The sequence below is a fragment of the Octopus sinensis genome, linkage group LG5, assembly GCF_006345805.1.
Source record: "Octopus sinensis linkage group LG5, ASM634580v1, whole genome shotgun sequence".
Taxonomy (NCBI): domain Eukaryota; kingdom Metazoa; phylum Mollusca; class Cephalopoda; order Octopoda; family Octopodidae; genus Octopus; species Octopus sinensis.
In genome coordinates, this window is record NC_043001.1 from 17,558,642 (window position 1) to 17,571,616 (window position 12,975).

Consider the following 12,975-nt stretch of genomic DNA (forward strand, 5'->3'; position numbering starts at 1 on the left):
TACATAGGCTTTCTACAACATCATCATCGTTTAACGTCCGTTGTCCATGCTGGCATGAGTTGGACGGTTTGACTGAGGACTGGTGAGCCAGAGGCTGCACCAGGCTCAATCTGATCTGGCAAAGTTTCTACAGCTGGATGTCCTTCCTAACGCCAACCACTCTAAAGAGTGTAGTGGGTGCTTTGATGTAACACCAGCGCGAGGGCCAGTCAGGTGGTTCTGGCAACGACCACGCTCAAAAGGTGTTTTTATGTGCTACCTGCACAGGAACCAGTTCGGTGGAACTGGCAATGACCACGCTCGAATGTTGTTTTTCACGTGCCACCAGCACATGTGCCGGTAAGGTGACACTGGCAATGATCATGCTCAAATGATGCTTTCCATGTGTCACTGGCATGGGAGCCAAATTCTAAAAACTGTATTTAGAGATGTACTTGCATAGCAAGTGACCTGATCTGAGATCGTGTGCTAGAACAAAAACAACTGGAGCGTGGAAGGTGTTTATAAACCATTTAAGAAACACAAAAAAACCGTTATACTCACTTCAACATTTAAATTTAATTTGTCAAAATATTTTCGGTGCTTTGAGACCACGACCTGTTCACTGACAAAACTTCGTGCTAACAGGTCGTGGTCTCAAAGCGACGAAAATATTTTGTCAAATTAAATTTAAATGTTGAAGTGAATCTAACGGCTTTTGTGTGTTTCTTAATTGGCTTATAAGCACCTTCCATGCTGCAATTGTATTTAGAGATCATCAGTTATATTTGATTCCCATACATATAGATGCCTGATGAGTTAGGTTTGTCTACAAGCCTACAAAAATCTAGCTGAGTCAAGCTTATTAAATTATGTGTGTATGTTTGTTTGTGATAGACACACAAGGTGCCTATGAATCACCTTTCCAATTTGAAAAACTCAGAAAACAATTAAAAAACAAGGATAACTGAGCAGAATCTGTTGGAAAATCTAGGCAAACAAATATAGTTTTATTAGAAACATCAGAACACTTCCACGTGGATTCCGTTGGTTGCACGCAACACATTCAGACAATCTCAACTTTAATAGATGCAATAATTTGTGGTAGTTGTAAAGATAATTTATGAACACCTTGTATATGCATACATGAAATAAATGCAAATTCATATATATATATATATCACTGTTGCTTTTACCTAAATTTTATTGATGGATCTTTGGATTTTGGTCAGAAACCAGTTCCTTCTTTGTTGGACGAATTAAAATAGTTAAAAAGAAATGACAAACATACATTTATCCATACTAAATTTGTATACACATACACACACACACACCCTCACATTTATTCATATATATATGTATGTATATATTACGGAGATGTACTTGCATAGCAAGTGACCTGATCTGAGATCATGTGCTGGAACGAAAACAATTGCAGCGTGGAAGGTGTTTATAAGCCATTTAAGAAACATACAAAAACTGTTAGATTCACTTCAACATTTAAATTTATATTTGACAAAATATTTTCGTCACTTTGAGACCACGACCTGTTCACTGACAAAATTCCGTGCTGCACGGAATTTTGTCAGTGAACAGGTCGTGGTCTCAAAGCGACGAAAATATTTTGACAAATTAAATTTAAATGTTGAAGTGAATCTAACGCTTTTTGTGTTTCGTAAATGGCTTATATATATATATATATATATATATGTAAATGTTTTTAAATACATTTTTTTATAAAGCCAAAACAATGGAAGTAATAAGAAAATATACACGTCAATGTTTAGTACTTTTACCTTGTATTTCAGTACTTCGGGGCTAAGAAATCTGCTTCAGGAAATCTTTAGAGAATTCAGCTCACGGAGACCATTTCTGTGAAGATTTCCTGAAGAAGGAGTCGTAATACTGAAACATTCAAATACGAGAAAAAAAAACTACCAAACATCAACTTGTAATTTTACTTATAACTTGCATCGTTTGGGCTTCATATCAAAAAATACTTGAAAACATTTTTATATATAAGACATTGCTTCACACAAACTATATTATTCTTACATACACAGTCATGGCCAAAAAGTTTGGATCATAGGTCTGAAAATTAGAATTTTTATATCAAATGCCCAAAGTTATATTTGAATTGAATTGTACTTGGGCATAACAATTTTTGCTTTTAGAAAAATGTTCCAAACTTTTAACCATGACTGTATATATACACACACATATAAATATATATATATATAATATATATATATATATATTAGAAGGTTTGGAGATGATGTACAGGTATTATATATTAGAAGAAATGAGGTACTTAGAAATCTGGATGGTTTTATATTTACAGATATTTATTAGTATGCTACATGTTTTTATAAATCATATATCATATATCATATATATTAGCGCTTTCGTCCATTCTAGTGGAGTCTTCAAATTGAACTAAGTTTTTGCAGGAATTTTGACTCTTTTTATAGTATTATTGAGTGTGTAGGGGCGGGGAGAGATATAAGATAGTACAAGAGGTTGATGAATGGGTAGAAAGTGAGAGAGAGCATGTGTGTGTGTATGTGTGTGCATGCATGTGCACATTTTCTCCCCATTCATCAACCTCTTGTACTATCTTATATCTCTCCCCACCACCGCACACTCAAAAAACTATAAAAAGAGTCAAAATTCCTGCAAAAACTTAGTTCAATTTGAAAACTCCACTAGAATGGACGAAAGCACTAATATATGATATATGATTTATAAAAACATGTAACATACTAATAAATATCTGTAAATATAAAACCATTCAGATTTCTAAGTACCTCATTTCTTCTAATATATATATATATAACAGATAATATATGGTATAAGATCATGTATGTTATGCAAGAAACATCATTCATTTTTAAAACTAAATTCCAACAGCTCATACTGTATCAATAAAATTTTAATTACTCACAAATTATTGCAGTTCATTTACACTTTTATTCTCTCTTTTTTTTTTTTAATCTCTTTTATACTCAGACATGTCTAACATATGAAGTTCCTTTAATAAATAGCAAATGTCAATTTTACCCCTGATATCATCCTCTTTGCTCTGCCATCATTACAGAACAAGAGTCGGTCCTTCAGTTAAGAAATTATTGGAAGAGTACAATATCAGCCCAAAAGATGTTCAACAAAGTGGTTCTCGAGGTCAAATTCTGAAGGGGTAAACCACGGAATTTTATATATATACACATATATTTACTTATAATTCTGCTATAGTGTTTGTTTCCTTACTACATTAACCCACCTGTGCTTCAACTAACCCCTCTAACACAGCATCATACTAAACCTTAGATTTTTTTGTTACATTAATTTATTATTTATTTTTATTTATGCGCCCCTTTTCGAGCCTAGCCAGGCTCATAGACCCGGTTTCCCGGTTTCTGTGGCGTATGTGTTCCCCCCAGCTGGATGGGACATCAATCTATCGTAGCATTACTCAAGAAACAGGAAGAAAGAGTGAGAGAAAGTTGGGGTGAAAGAGTACAACAGGGGTTGCCACCACCCCCTGCCGGAGCCTCATGGAGCTTTAGGTGTTTTTGCTCAATAAACACACATAGCACCCAGTCTGGGAATCGAAACCACGATCCTCCGACCGCGAGTCCGCTGCCCTAATCACTGGGCCATTACGCCTCCACATTAATTTATATCATATTTATATTACAAGGTGACAGGAACCAAAAATGGTAGAACACTGAAATAAATACCTTCAGGTATTTAGTTACATCCCTTTACATTTTGTGTTCAAATCCTGGCAAGGTCGCCTTTGCCTGTCATCCTTGTTGGAGTACCAGGGTACCAAGGTATGTGTAAGGGTACTAGGATCTATTACATCGACTTTCCTCTTCATTGTCAGAAATCTATTTATTATGTGTTTTACGTTTATATGTGCGCATGTATTTTTACATACATTTTGTGTGTATGTGTGTCACTCAACACCACAGCTGAAGATATCTCCGAAAGTTAGGGGTCCCACCACATCAAAACGGTAGAGGGGTAGAGACCCGAAACCGGACGTGGTTCCTCCTGATGATGTCTTGAGCTAACTGGATCCTATAAAGGAGCTGTTGTGGTAGCAGGCCACAAAACATGGTTGAAATTCCCCTTGTGTGTCTGTGTGTATGTGTGTCTGCGTGTATGTGTGTATGTACATTTGTTTATTATTTTCCCTCTGATTGCCTAAGTCCATTGTCTCATTAACATCTCCCATTAATATTTTACTAACTTGTAACTATAACCCAATCGCCATACTTTACTAACACATCACCATTTTAATACTATTGTCAGGCATCATACTACTAATCCCTTTTTCTCGCTTTACTGAAATAATATCTAACTTAACCCAGTTCATGGCAATAACCTTTACCTTGTTGAGTATTTTCTTATCATTTTATCAACACAGCACTTTACTCTTTTATTAAGACCAGTTGAAGCAAGTGAAATCAAAATCAAAATCAAATTCGATGACTGGCATCCGTACTAGAGGGGTGCAAAGAGCACCATACGAGTGTGATCGTTGACAGAGCGGCTAACCAGCTTCTGTGCCAGTGGCACATAAAAGGGCACCTTTCAAGCGTGATCGTTACCAAACGTCGCCTTAGTGGCACCTGTGCCGGTGACATGTGTAAAAAAATTCAAGCGAGGTCATTGCCAGTACCACCTGACTGACCCCCGTGCCGGTGGCACATAAAAAGCACCCACTACAATCTCAGAGTGGTTGGCATTAGGAAGGGCATCCAGCTGTAGAAACTCTGCCAGATCCATGAGTGTAGTGAGTGCTTTTACATGCCACCGGCACGAGGGCCAGTCAGGTGGTACTAGCAACAGCCACGCTCAAATGGTGTTTTTTACGTGCCACCTGCACAGGAGCCAGTCCAGCAGCACTGGCAACAACCTCGCTTGAATGTATTTTCATGTGCCACTAAGCTGGTAACGATCATGCTCGAATAGTGCTTTTTACGTTCCACTGGCACGGAAGCCAGTTAGCTACTCTGGCAACGATCACGCTCAGATGGTGCTCTTAGTGCTCCACTAGCACGGATGCCAGTCATCAAATTTGATTTCGCACTAAATAGTACTTGCAAGTTCAAAAGTTTGAATCAGCATTATTATTTGTCATACATACATAGCTTCTTCAGGTTTGTATCTCTAGAAGAAAGTATGGTTGCCATTGAAAGAGCACACATGCCTGTAGCATTTTAGGGTCTATGAGTTGGTTTAAATGGATTTACAATCATCATCATCATCATCATCATTGTTTAACATCTGCTTTCCATGCTGGTATGGGTTGGACGGTTTGACTGACGATTGGTAAGACAGGAGGCTGCACCAGGCTCCAATCTGATCTAGCAAGGTTTTCTACAGCTTGCTGCCCTTCCTAATGCCAACCACTCTGAGAGTGGGTGCTTTTTATGTGCCACCAGCATGGGTGCCAGTCAGACGGCACTTGCATCGACCATGCTCAAATGGTGCTTTTTATGTGCCTCTGGCACAATGAATTCTTTATTATATTTCATGTCCCTTGATGAGTACTGCTTAATATTGGATTTAGAATATATATTTTCTCTTAGTACCGCCTGACTGGCCCCCATGCCGGTGGCACGTAAAAAGCACCCACTACACTCTCGGAGTGGTTAGCGTTAGGAAGGGCATCCAGCTGTAGAAACTCTGCCAAATCAAGATTGGAGCCTGGTGCAGCCATCTGGTTCGCCAGCTTTCAGTCAAAATCGTCCAACCCATGCTAGCATGGAAAGCTGACGTTAAACGACGATGATGATGATGATGTACAGGTTTTTAGCTTATTTGACAACACAACTTTTGTTGTATGATTGCACCCTAAAAAAAAAATAAGAAAAAGAAAATCATGTTCCATCAAATTTTCTGTCGTTGAGGAGGAACTCCTGTCTTGACTTATCTTGGGAAGCAGGAATTTATTTTAAAACAACTGTCCAGTGGATACTTGCTACTGATGAAACTCAAAAAAAGCAGAAATCTGGATGTACCACTGCCTTTGCCACTGCTGAGTGATTTTCACTTGTTGCTGATGTATTTCTGTGTTTTGTTAACACTATATAAGAGATGCTTTCTTAAGAAGGCTACTGCAATTTAGAAAGCTTTGAAAAAGTATATATGCTTTAAGTATGATATACAGATTTTCTATTGGCAGTGAAAATGGTAATATAAAAATAGTGAAGTTGTACTGATTTAATACTACTATGTCTAACTCCTATTACTTATGTTTTATTTTAAAACTAGATAAAGCATATAATTATAATTTTTTTTGTAAACCTGACGGATAAATGGGTTGTCAGTCTTACTTCGTAATCTCAGATATTAATACCAGAGATGGCTAACATGGGGTGTTTTGTTTCTTGTGAAGAGTAGCAACCCCTAATATTTTTAGGAAATACTCTTCATCAGAAAAATTCTTTTTTGAGTTTTTTCTGCTGTTGTTTCTTTACACTTGCATGGATTGGATGGTTTTCATCGGAAAACCATCCCATCCATGCAGTGGTGAGCTGGCAGAAATGTTAGCACGCCGAGCGAAATGCTTAGCAGTATTTCATCTGCCGCTACGTTCTGAGTTCAAATTCCGCCGAGGTCGACTTTGCCTTTCATCCTTTCGGGGTCGATTAAATAAGCACCAGTTACGCACTAGGGTCGATACAATCGATTTAATCCATCTGTCTGTCTGTCCTTGTTTGTCTCCTCTGTGTTTAGCCACTTGTGGGTAGTAAAGAAATAGGTTTTCATTGGAATAGTTGTTTCACAATGAGTTGGCCTTCCTGCAAAGTAGGGGAACAGAGCAGATTTTTATGTCAGCAGAATTTGGTGAGTTCCTTTGAGAGCTAACAGATTGGTCCTAGTGTCAGAATAAAATATTAGTTAATCAAATATAAACAAAATTACTTCAACAATGGATATGAGAAACCAGTGCTCTTTGTTTTTCTTCCAGTGATGTTCTCTCAGTCATCAAGACAAAACATCTTGTGAGGTCAAGCCCACCATCTCCGGTTCAGCCAACACCTGTTCAGTCAGTACCTGTTCCACCAATTACTCAAACTCAGATAAAAGCACCACCACCACCTGCGCCTGCCGCTAAGGGTCCATCAAAGCTAAAGTACACAGATATTCCTGTTAGCAGTATGAGGAAAACAATAGCCAAACGTTTGACTGAATCAAAGGTAAGCGATGTGACTAAGGCGGCGAGCTGGCAGAAATGTTAGCACGTCGGGCGAAATGCTTAACGGCATTTCGTCTGCTACTATGTTCTGAGTTCAAATTCTGCCAAGGTCGACTTTGCCTTTCATCCTTTTGGGGTCGATTAAATAAGTACCAGTTACGTACTGGTGTCGATGTAATCGACTTAATCCGTTTGTCTGTCCTTGATTGTCCTCTCTGTGTTTAGCCCCTTGTGGGTAGTAAAGAAATAGGTAAGGGACGTGACTTTATCGACCAAATTGTCAGTTCTTATATTAGAACTAATTTGATTCTGCTGAAGCTGATCATTTCCTTCTTCCCTTTTTGAGGTCGATGAAATAAGTACCAGTTGAACACTGGGGCCACTGTAATCGATTAACCCCATCTCCCAAAATTTCAGTCCTTGTGAAAGGATATTAGAAATGATTCTTAACCCCTTGACGCCGGTATTACCTGAAGCATGCGAGACCCTGCTCCGGTCTTTTTTATCTGAGGCCACACAAACACACAAGTGCCAACGAGCTCGCGTCTATTTACGTTCACCGTGACAATAACGTAGCGTCATACATTTACGTCTACCGGTTTATGAAAACGAACTATCTGAAGCTATTTATCATAATATGATACGCACGAGTTATTCTGCTCGAGTTAAAAAAATAGCTTGCGTGTGGTACAACTCTGGTCTACTGCTAGTCTTCATTTTTGGCACTTGATGCTTTGGGAACCATACAAAAATTTAATATCCACTTTCCATGCTGGCATGGGTTAGACTGGAACTTAAGCCGGAGAGCTGCACCAAGTTCCAGTCTGATTTGGCATGGTTTCTACAGTTGGATGCTCTTCCTAACGCCAACCACTCCAAGAGTATAGTGGGTGTTTTTTACATGCCACTGGCACGGGTGCCATTTATGTGACAGCAGCAATGACCATAACTATGACATCATGGGTGCCATAGAAACAAAGACCCCCTAAATTTATCATATTTTTCCAGGATATAAGTCTACGTAGTCTATAGTATAACCATGAAGGGTTCAAATATTGTTGTTATTTTACCAAATCCTGTTGCATTTCTGTGGGATTTTTGGTCCTCCGAAGTCGTTTTTTGTAGGATGTAGGGTGTTAATTTGGGTCTGGAAAGTTTAATTTCTATGTCAGAAAATAGAGTATTTTAAAAAATTATTTTGATTAGAATTTGTTTACTGTAAAATAGATGTAATTAAGTTTTCTGACAGATCGTTGCATGTTATTTAATTCTTCATTGCCATATATTGAAATTTGTTATGCTGACATTCCATATTCTATCTCTTCTAGACGACTATTCCCCATTCTTATGGCTCTATTGAATGCAATGTTGACAGTGTGAGTGCACTTAGGAAGAAATTGATTGGTAAGCATTAAACACACACTCGTGCATTCAAGCACGCACTCACTCACACACACACACAAGTCATCATCATCATCATCATCATCATCATCATCGTTTAATGTCTGCTTTCCATGCTAGCATGGGTTGGACGATTTTGACTGAGGGCTGGCAAACCAGATGGCTGCATCAGGCTCCAATCTTGATCTGGCAGAGTTTCTACAGCTGGATGCCCTTGCTAACGCCAACCACTCCGAGAGTGTAGCAGGTGCTTTTTACGTGGTACCGGCACAGGGGCCAGTTAGGCGGTACTGGCAACGACCTCGCTCGAATCTTTTTGCACATGCCCCCAGTACAGCTGCCAGTAAGGCGACGTTGGTAACGATCACACTCAAATGGTGCCTTTTATGTGCCACCGGCACAGAAGCCAGTTGGCTGCTCTGGCAACGATCACGCTCGGATGGTGCTCTTGGCACCCTACTAGCACAGGCACAAGTGCCATTAAGACGACACTGGTAACGATCACACTCGAATGGTGCCTTTTATGTGCCATTTATCAGGTGGTGGCATATTGATGCTTAAAACTGAGAAGGTGGAAACTATTTCTTTATGTCTTGGAACTTGATTATTTCTCATAACTTTCTGGTTCAACAAATTGGAACTGATACATGCCACATTTAAAATGAGTATTTGAGTGAATAGGACTGGCTGAAACCCTTGAAGGTAATACTCCAGTCTGGTGCCTGAAACAAGTAAAAGAGTAAAAGAAGAGTATTGTAGTTTGCTTGAAGTATTATGTATTGTTTGTAAAGAATAAAGAGTTTTGAATGGTACAACAATAGACTATAATACAGACAATGGGCTGTGTATACCTGTTGTAATTTAGTCATCCATAGTCTGATATGATATTTCGGAATAATATTCCTTCTTCTATCAGTCTCTTTTACCGAACTGCTAATTTACGGGGACGTGAACACATCAGCATCGGTTGTCAAGCGATGTTGGGGGGGACAAACACAGACACACAAGCACACACACATACATATATATATATGTATATATATATATATATATATATATATATATATATATAGGGAGAGTTTACGAAAAAAACAAAACACCAGCATCAGTTCTCAAGCGATGTTTGGGGGACAAACACACAAACATATTCACACACACACATATATATATATATATATATACACACACACACATATATATATGATGGGCTTCTTTCAGTTTCCATCTACCAAATCCACTCACAAGGCTTTGGTCGGCCCGAGGCTATAGTAGAAGACACTTGCCCAAGGTGCCACGCAGTGGGACTGAACCCAGAACCATGTGGTTGGTAAGCAAGCTACTTACCGCACAGCCACTCCTACGCCTATATATGTATAAAACACATATACATATATACATGTGTCAAGCTTCTTACAGTTTCTGTCCTTCAAATCTACTCATAAGACCCTAGATGGCCTGGGGCCACAGCAGAAGACATTTGCCAGACCATTGAATGATAAATTATATTTGTGTATGTTATCATTTAAACACTTGCCATTCAGTAAATGTCTAATTTGTATTATTTTTTTTTTCTCCTCTCTTGTACAGCGGATGGTGTAAAAGTGTCCCTGAATGATTTTATCATAAAAGCTGCCGCCCATGCTCTACGGGTAAGGATTTTATTATGACACCTTTAGACTGAGTCAGAGTGAGAGATTAACAAATGTTCTTAGATATATAAATGTAAATAATGTATTTCATTTCATGTTGCTCCAGCCCCCTCAGCTGTATGCTTGCCTATTCAGCAAGGTTGGTATTATTCGAAAGCTAAATGCATGGCTAGGAATAGATATCACTGTATTACTATCGACCAGACTATTTTTTTTTTTTATATATATCTAAGAACATTTGAGTGTCGCCAGTTTGGTGGTACTGGCAACAGCCATGCTCAAATGGTGTTTTTTTACGTGCCACCTGCACACAAGCCAGTCCAGCGGCACTAGCAACGACCTCGCTCAAATGTTTTTCATATGCCACCGGCACAAGTGCCAGTAAGGTGACGCTGGTAACGATTACATTTGAATGGTGCTTTTTACATGCCACCAGCACAGAAGCCAATCAGCTGCTCTGGCAGCCATCATGCTCGGATGGTGCTCTTAGCACTCCACTGGCACAGGTGCCAGTCATCGAATTTGCGAATTTGATACATATAAATATTATAATAAGGGTGTTGAATGGTTACAACACCAGCCTGCTAGAAATAGACCCCAAAAGGTCTATGAACCACTACTTCTAGCAGACTGGTGTTATAATCATTCAACACCCTTATTATAATTTTAATATAAATTAACCATTATGGTATTTTTAGTATGTTGGCCACTGATAAATCATTAAATAATGATTTTATCATACTTATGTACAAAAATATATATGTATATATAAATATCCATCTATCTGTCTATCTATCTACAGTGGTCTTTTCTGTAGGCTTTTCTTCCCACGGATAAACCTTATCTGCTTCCCCCTTTACACTTTACATCATGACACTGTGATACACAATCCCTATTGATCATTTTTTTTTTTCCTTTTTTTTCTTCTTCTTTCCCTTTTACGATCCCTTTTGATCAAAAACCTACCCCACCTTTTTTTTTTCTTCTCTCCCCAAAACAGAAAAGCTCTACTTTGTAATCTGTCCTGTCTGTGTGCAGCCCTGTGTGGCTAATAAAGAAACATATCTATCTATCTATCTATCTATCTATCTATCTATCTGTCTGTCTGTCTGTCTCTCAGCATTTATCTCCCTTTGTGCATGGCCAGCTCATCATATTGATGTCACCAAGATTATTACTCCATCTAATATCAGGGGTTTATCCCCTTAGCTAGGTTACAAAAACCTCATTTCCTGTCACGCAGAAGACAATAATAGGAGGTGGAATTTGAACTTAGAGCATAAAGATCTGGGGAAAGATACTGCAAGCTATCATGAACAGGGCTCTCTCTATTCCTCTAATTTCCTTCTCTTATTTCGTACCTTATTTATCAACCCTCAAAATATTAAAGGTCAACTTGAACTCAGAACACAGAGAACTGAAACAAAACAAACATCATCATCATCATCATCGTTTAACGTCTACTTTCCATGCTGGCATGGGTTGGACGGTTTGACTGGGGACTGGCAAACCAGATGGATGCACCAGGCTCCAGTCTTGATCTGACAGAGTTTCTACAGCTGGATGCCCTTCCTAATGCCAACCACTCCGATAATCTATATCTGTAAACAGCAAAATGTCTGTCTGTGTGTGTGTGTGTCCTTTATACAAATCCACAATTTTTCACTAAGAGGACTCACACTTTCTATGGTCATTCAAAACCGTCCAAGGGTGGTCGTGCACATCTTTACATTTCCCCAGTCACCCTGCAAAGCCATTAAAAAATCAATAGAAGTGACTTTTTTGTGAATTTTCTACCCAAAACCCAATCAAAATGCCTGAAACTTGATACGCCAATTGAATGCCAGCTAGCTGTATGTGATTGGTCGGAGATTTGGACAGTACTCGCGTGTATATGCACATGCACGCAGCTGTATATGCATGCACTAGCTCTATGACCCGGCATTGCCAGGTCATAGTGCTAGTCTAAGGATATTCTATTCTGATAATCTAATGACTCTGCTAATATGTCACATAATAAATTATACATAGATTGTACTGGGACTTGAACAGTCCAATAAAATATTTTCTGATACTTATTTGTTTTTTTTTTCTCTAAATTCAACAGCGGGTGCCAGATATGAATGCCATAGTGAAAGATGGTAATCCTGTCCAATTACCATCTGTGGATATCTCAATAGCCGTGGCAACTCCAAATGGTCTCATTACACCAATTGTCAAAAATGCCGTTACTCTTGGCATTTCTGATATTTCAAGCTCAGTCAAGGTAAGTAACCTGTCGTTTAATAACATTAATATTGAATTCATATTTTAGCACAAGGCCAGCAAGTTCTGGGGAGGAGGGGCTTGTCGATTACATCAAACCCAGTACTCCACTGGTACTTAGTTTTTCAACTCTGGAGAGATAAAAAGATGAAGTCGACCTCGGCAGAATTTGAACTCGGAACGTAAAAACAGACAAGAATAATGCTAAGCATTTTGTCCAGCGTGCTAATGATTCTGCCAACTTGCCACTTAATTTAATTACATTGAGATTAAAACAGAAAGATGTTCATCTCCAAAGATGATTCTAATGCTCTCTTTTTACTCTTTACTCTTTTACTTGTTTCAGTCATTTGACTGCGGCCATGCTGGAGCACCGCCTTTAGTCGAGCAAATCGACCCCAGGACTTATTCTTTGTAAGCCTAGTACTTATTCTATCGGTCTCTTTTGCCGAACCACTAAGGGGA

General features: G+C 38.7%; 1 protein-coding gene across 2 annotated transcripts in view; it reads left to right on the plus strand.

Annotated features, from left to right (window-relative positions):
* Positions 1–12,975, plus strand: part of LOC115212314 (pyruvate dehydrogenase protein X component, mitochondrial) — a 43,077-nt gene that overhangs the window by 26,371 nt on the left and 3,731 nt on the right. The window contains exons 8-12 of one of the 2 annotated variants that reach the window (XM_029781174.2): positions 3,077–3,175; positions 6,968–7,196; positions 8,524–8,599; positions 10,184–10,245; positions 12,353–12,511. In XM_029781174.2, coding sequence (XP_029637034.1) covers positions 3,077–3,175; positions 6,968–7,196; positions 8,524–8,599; positions 10,184–10,245; positions 12,353–12,511 — 625 coding nt within the window. The remainder of the gene's footprint in view (positions 1–3,076; positions 3,176–6,967; positions 7,197–8,523; positions 8,600–10,183; positions 10,246–12,352; positions 12,512–12,975) is intronic. The other variant, XM_036503181.1, reaches the window with a different exon arrangement.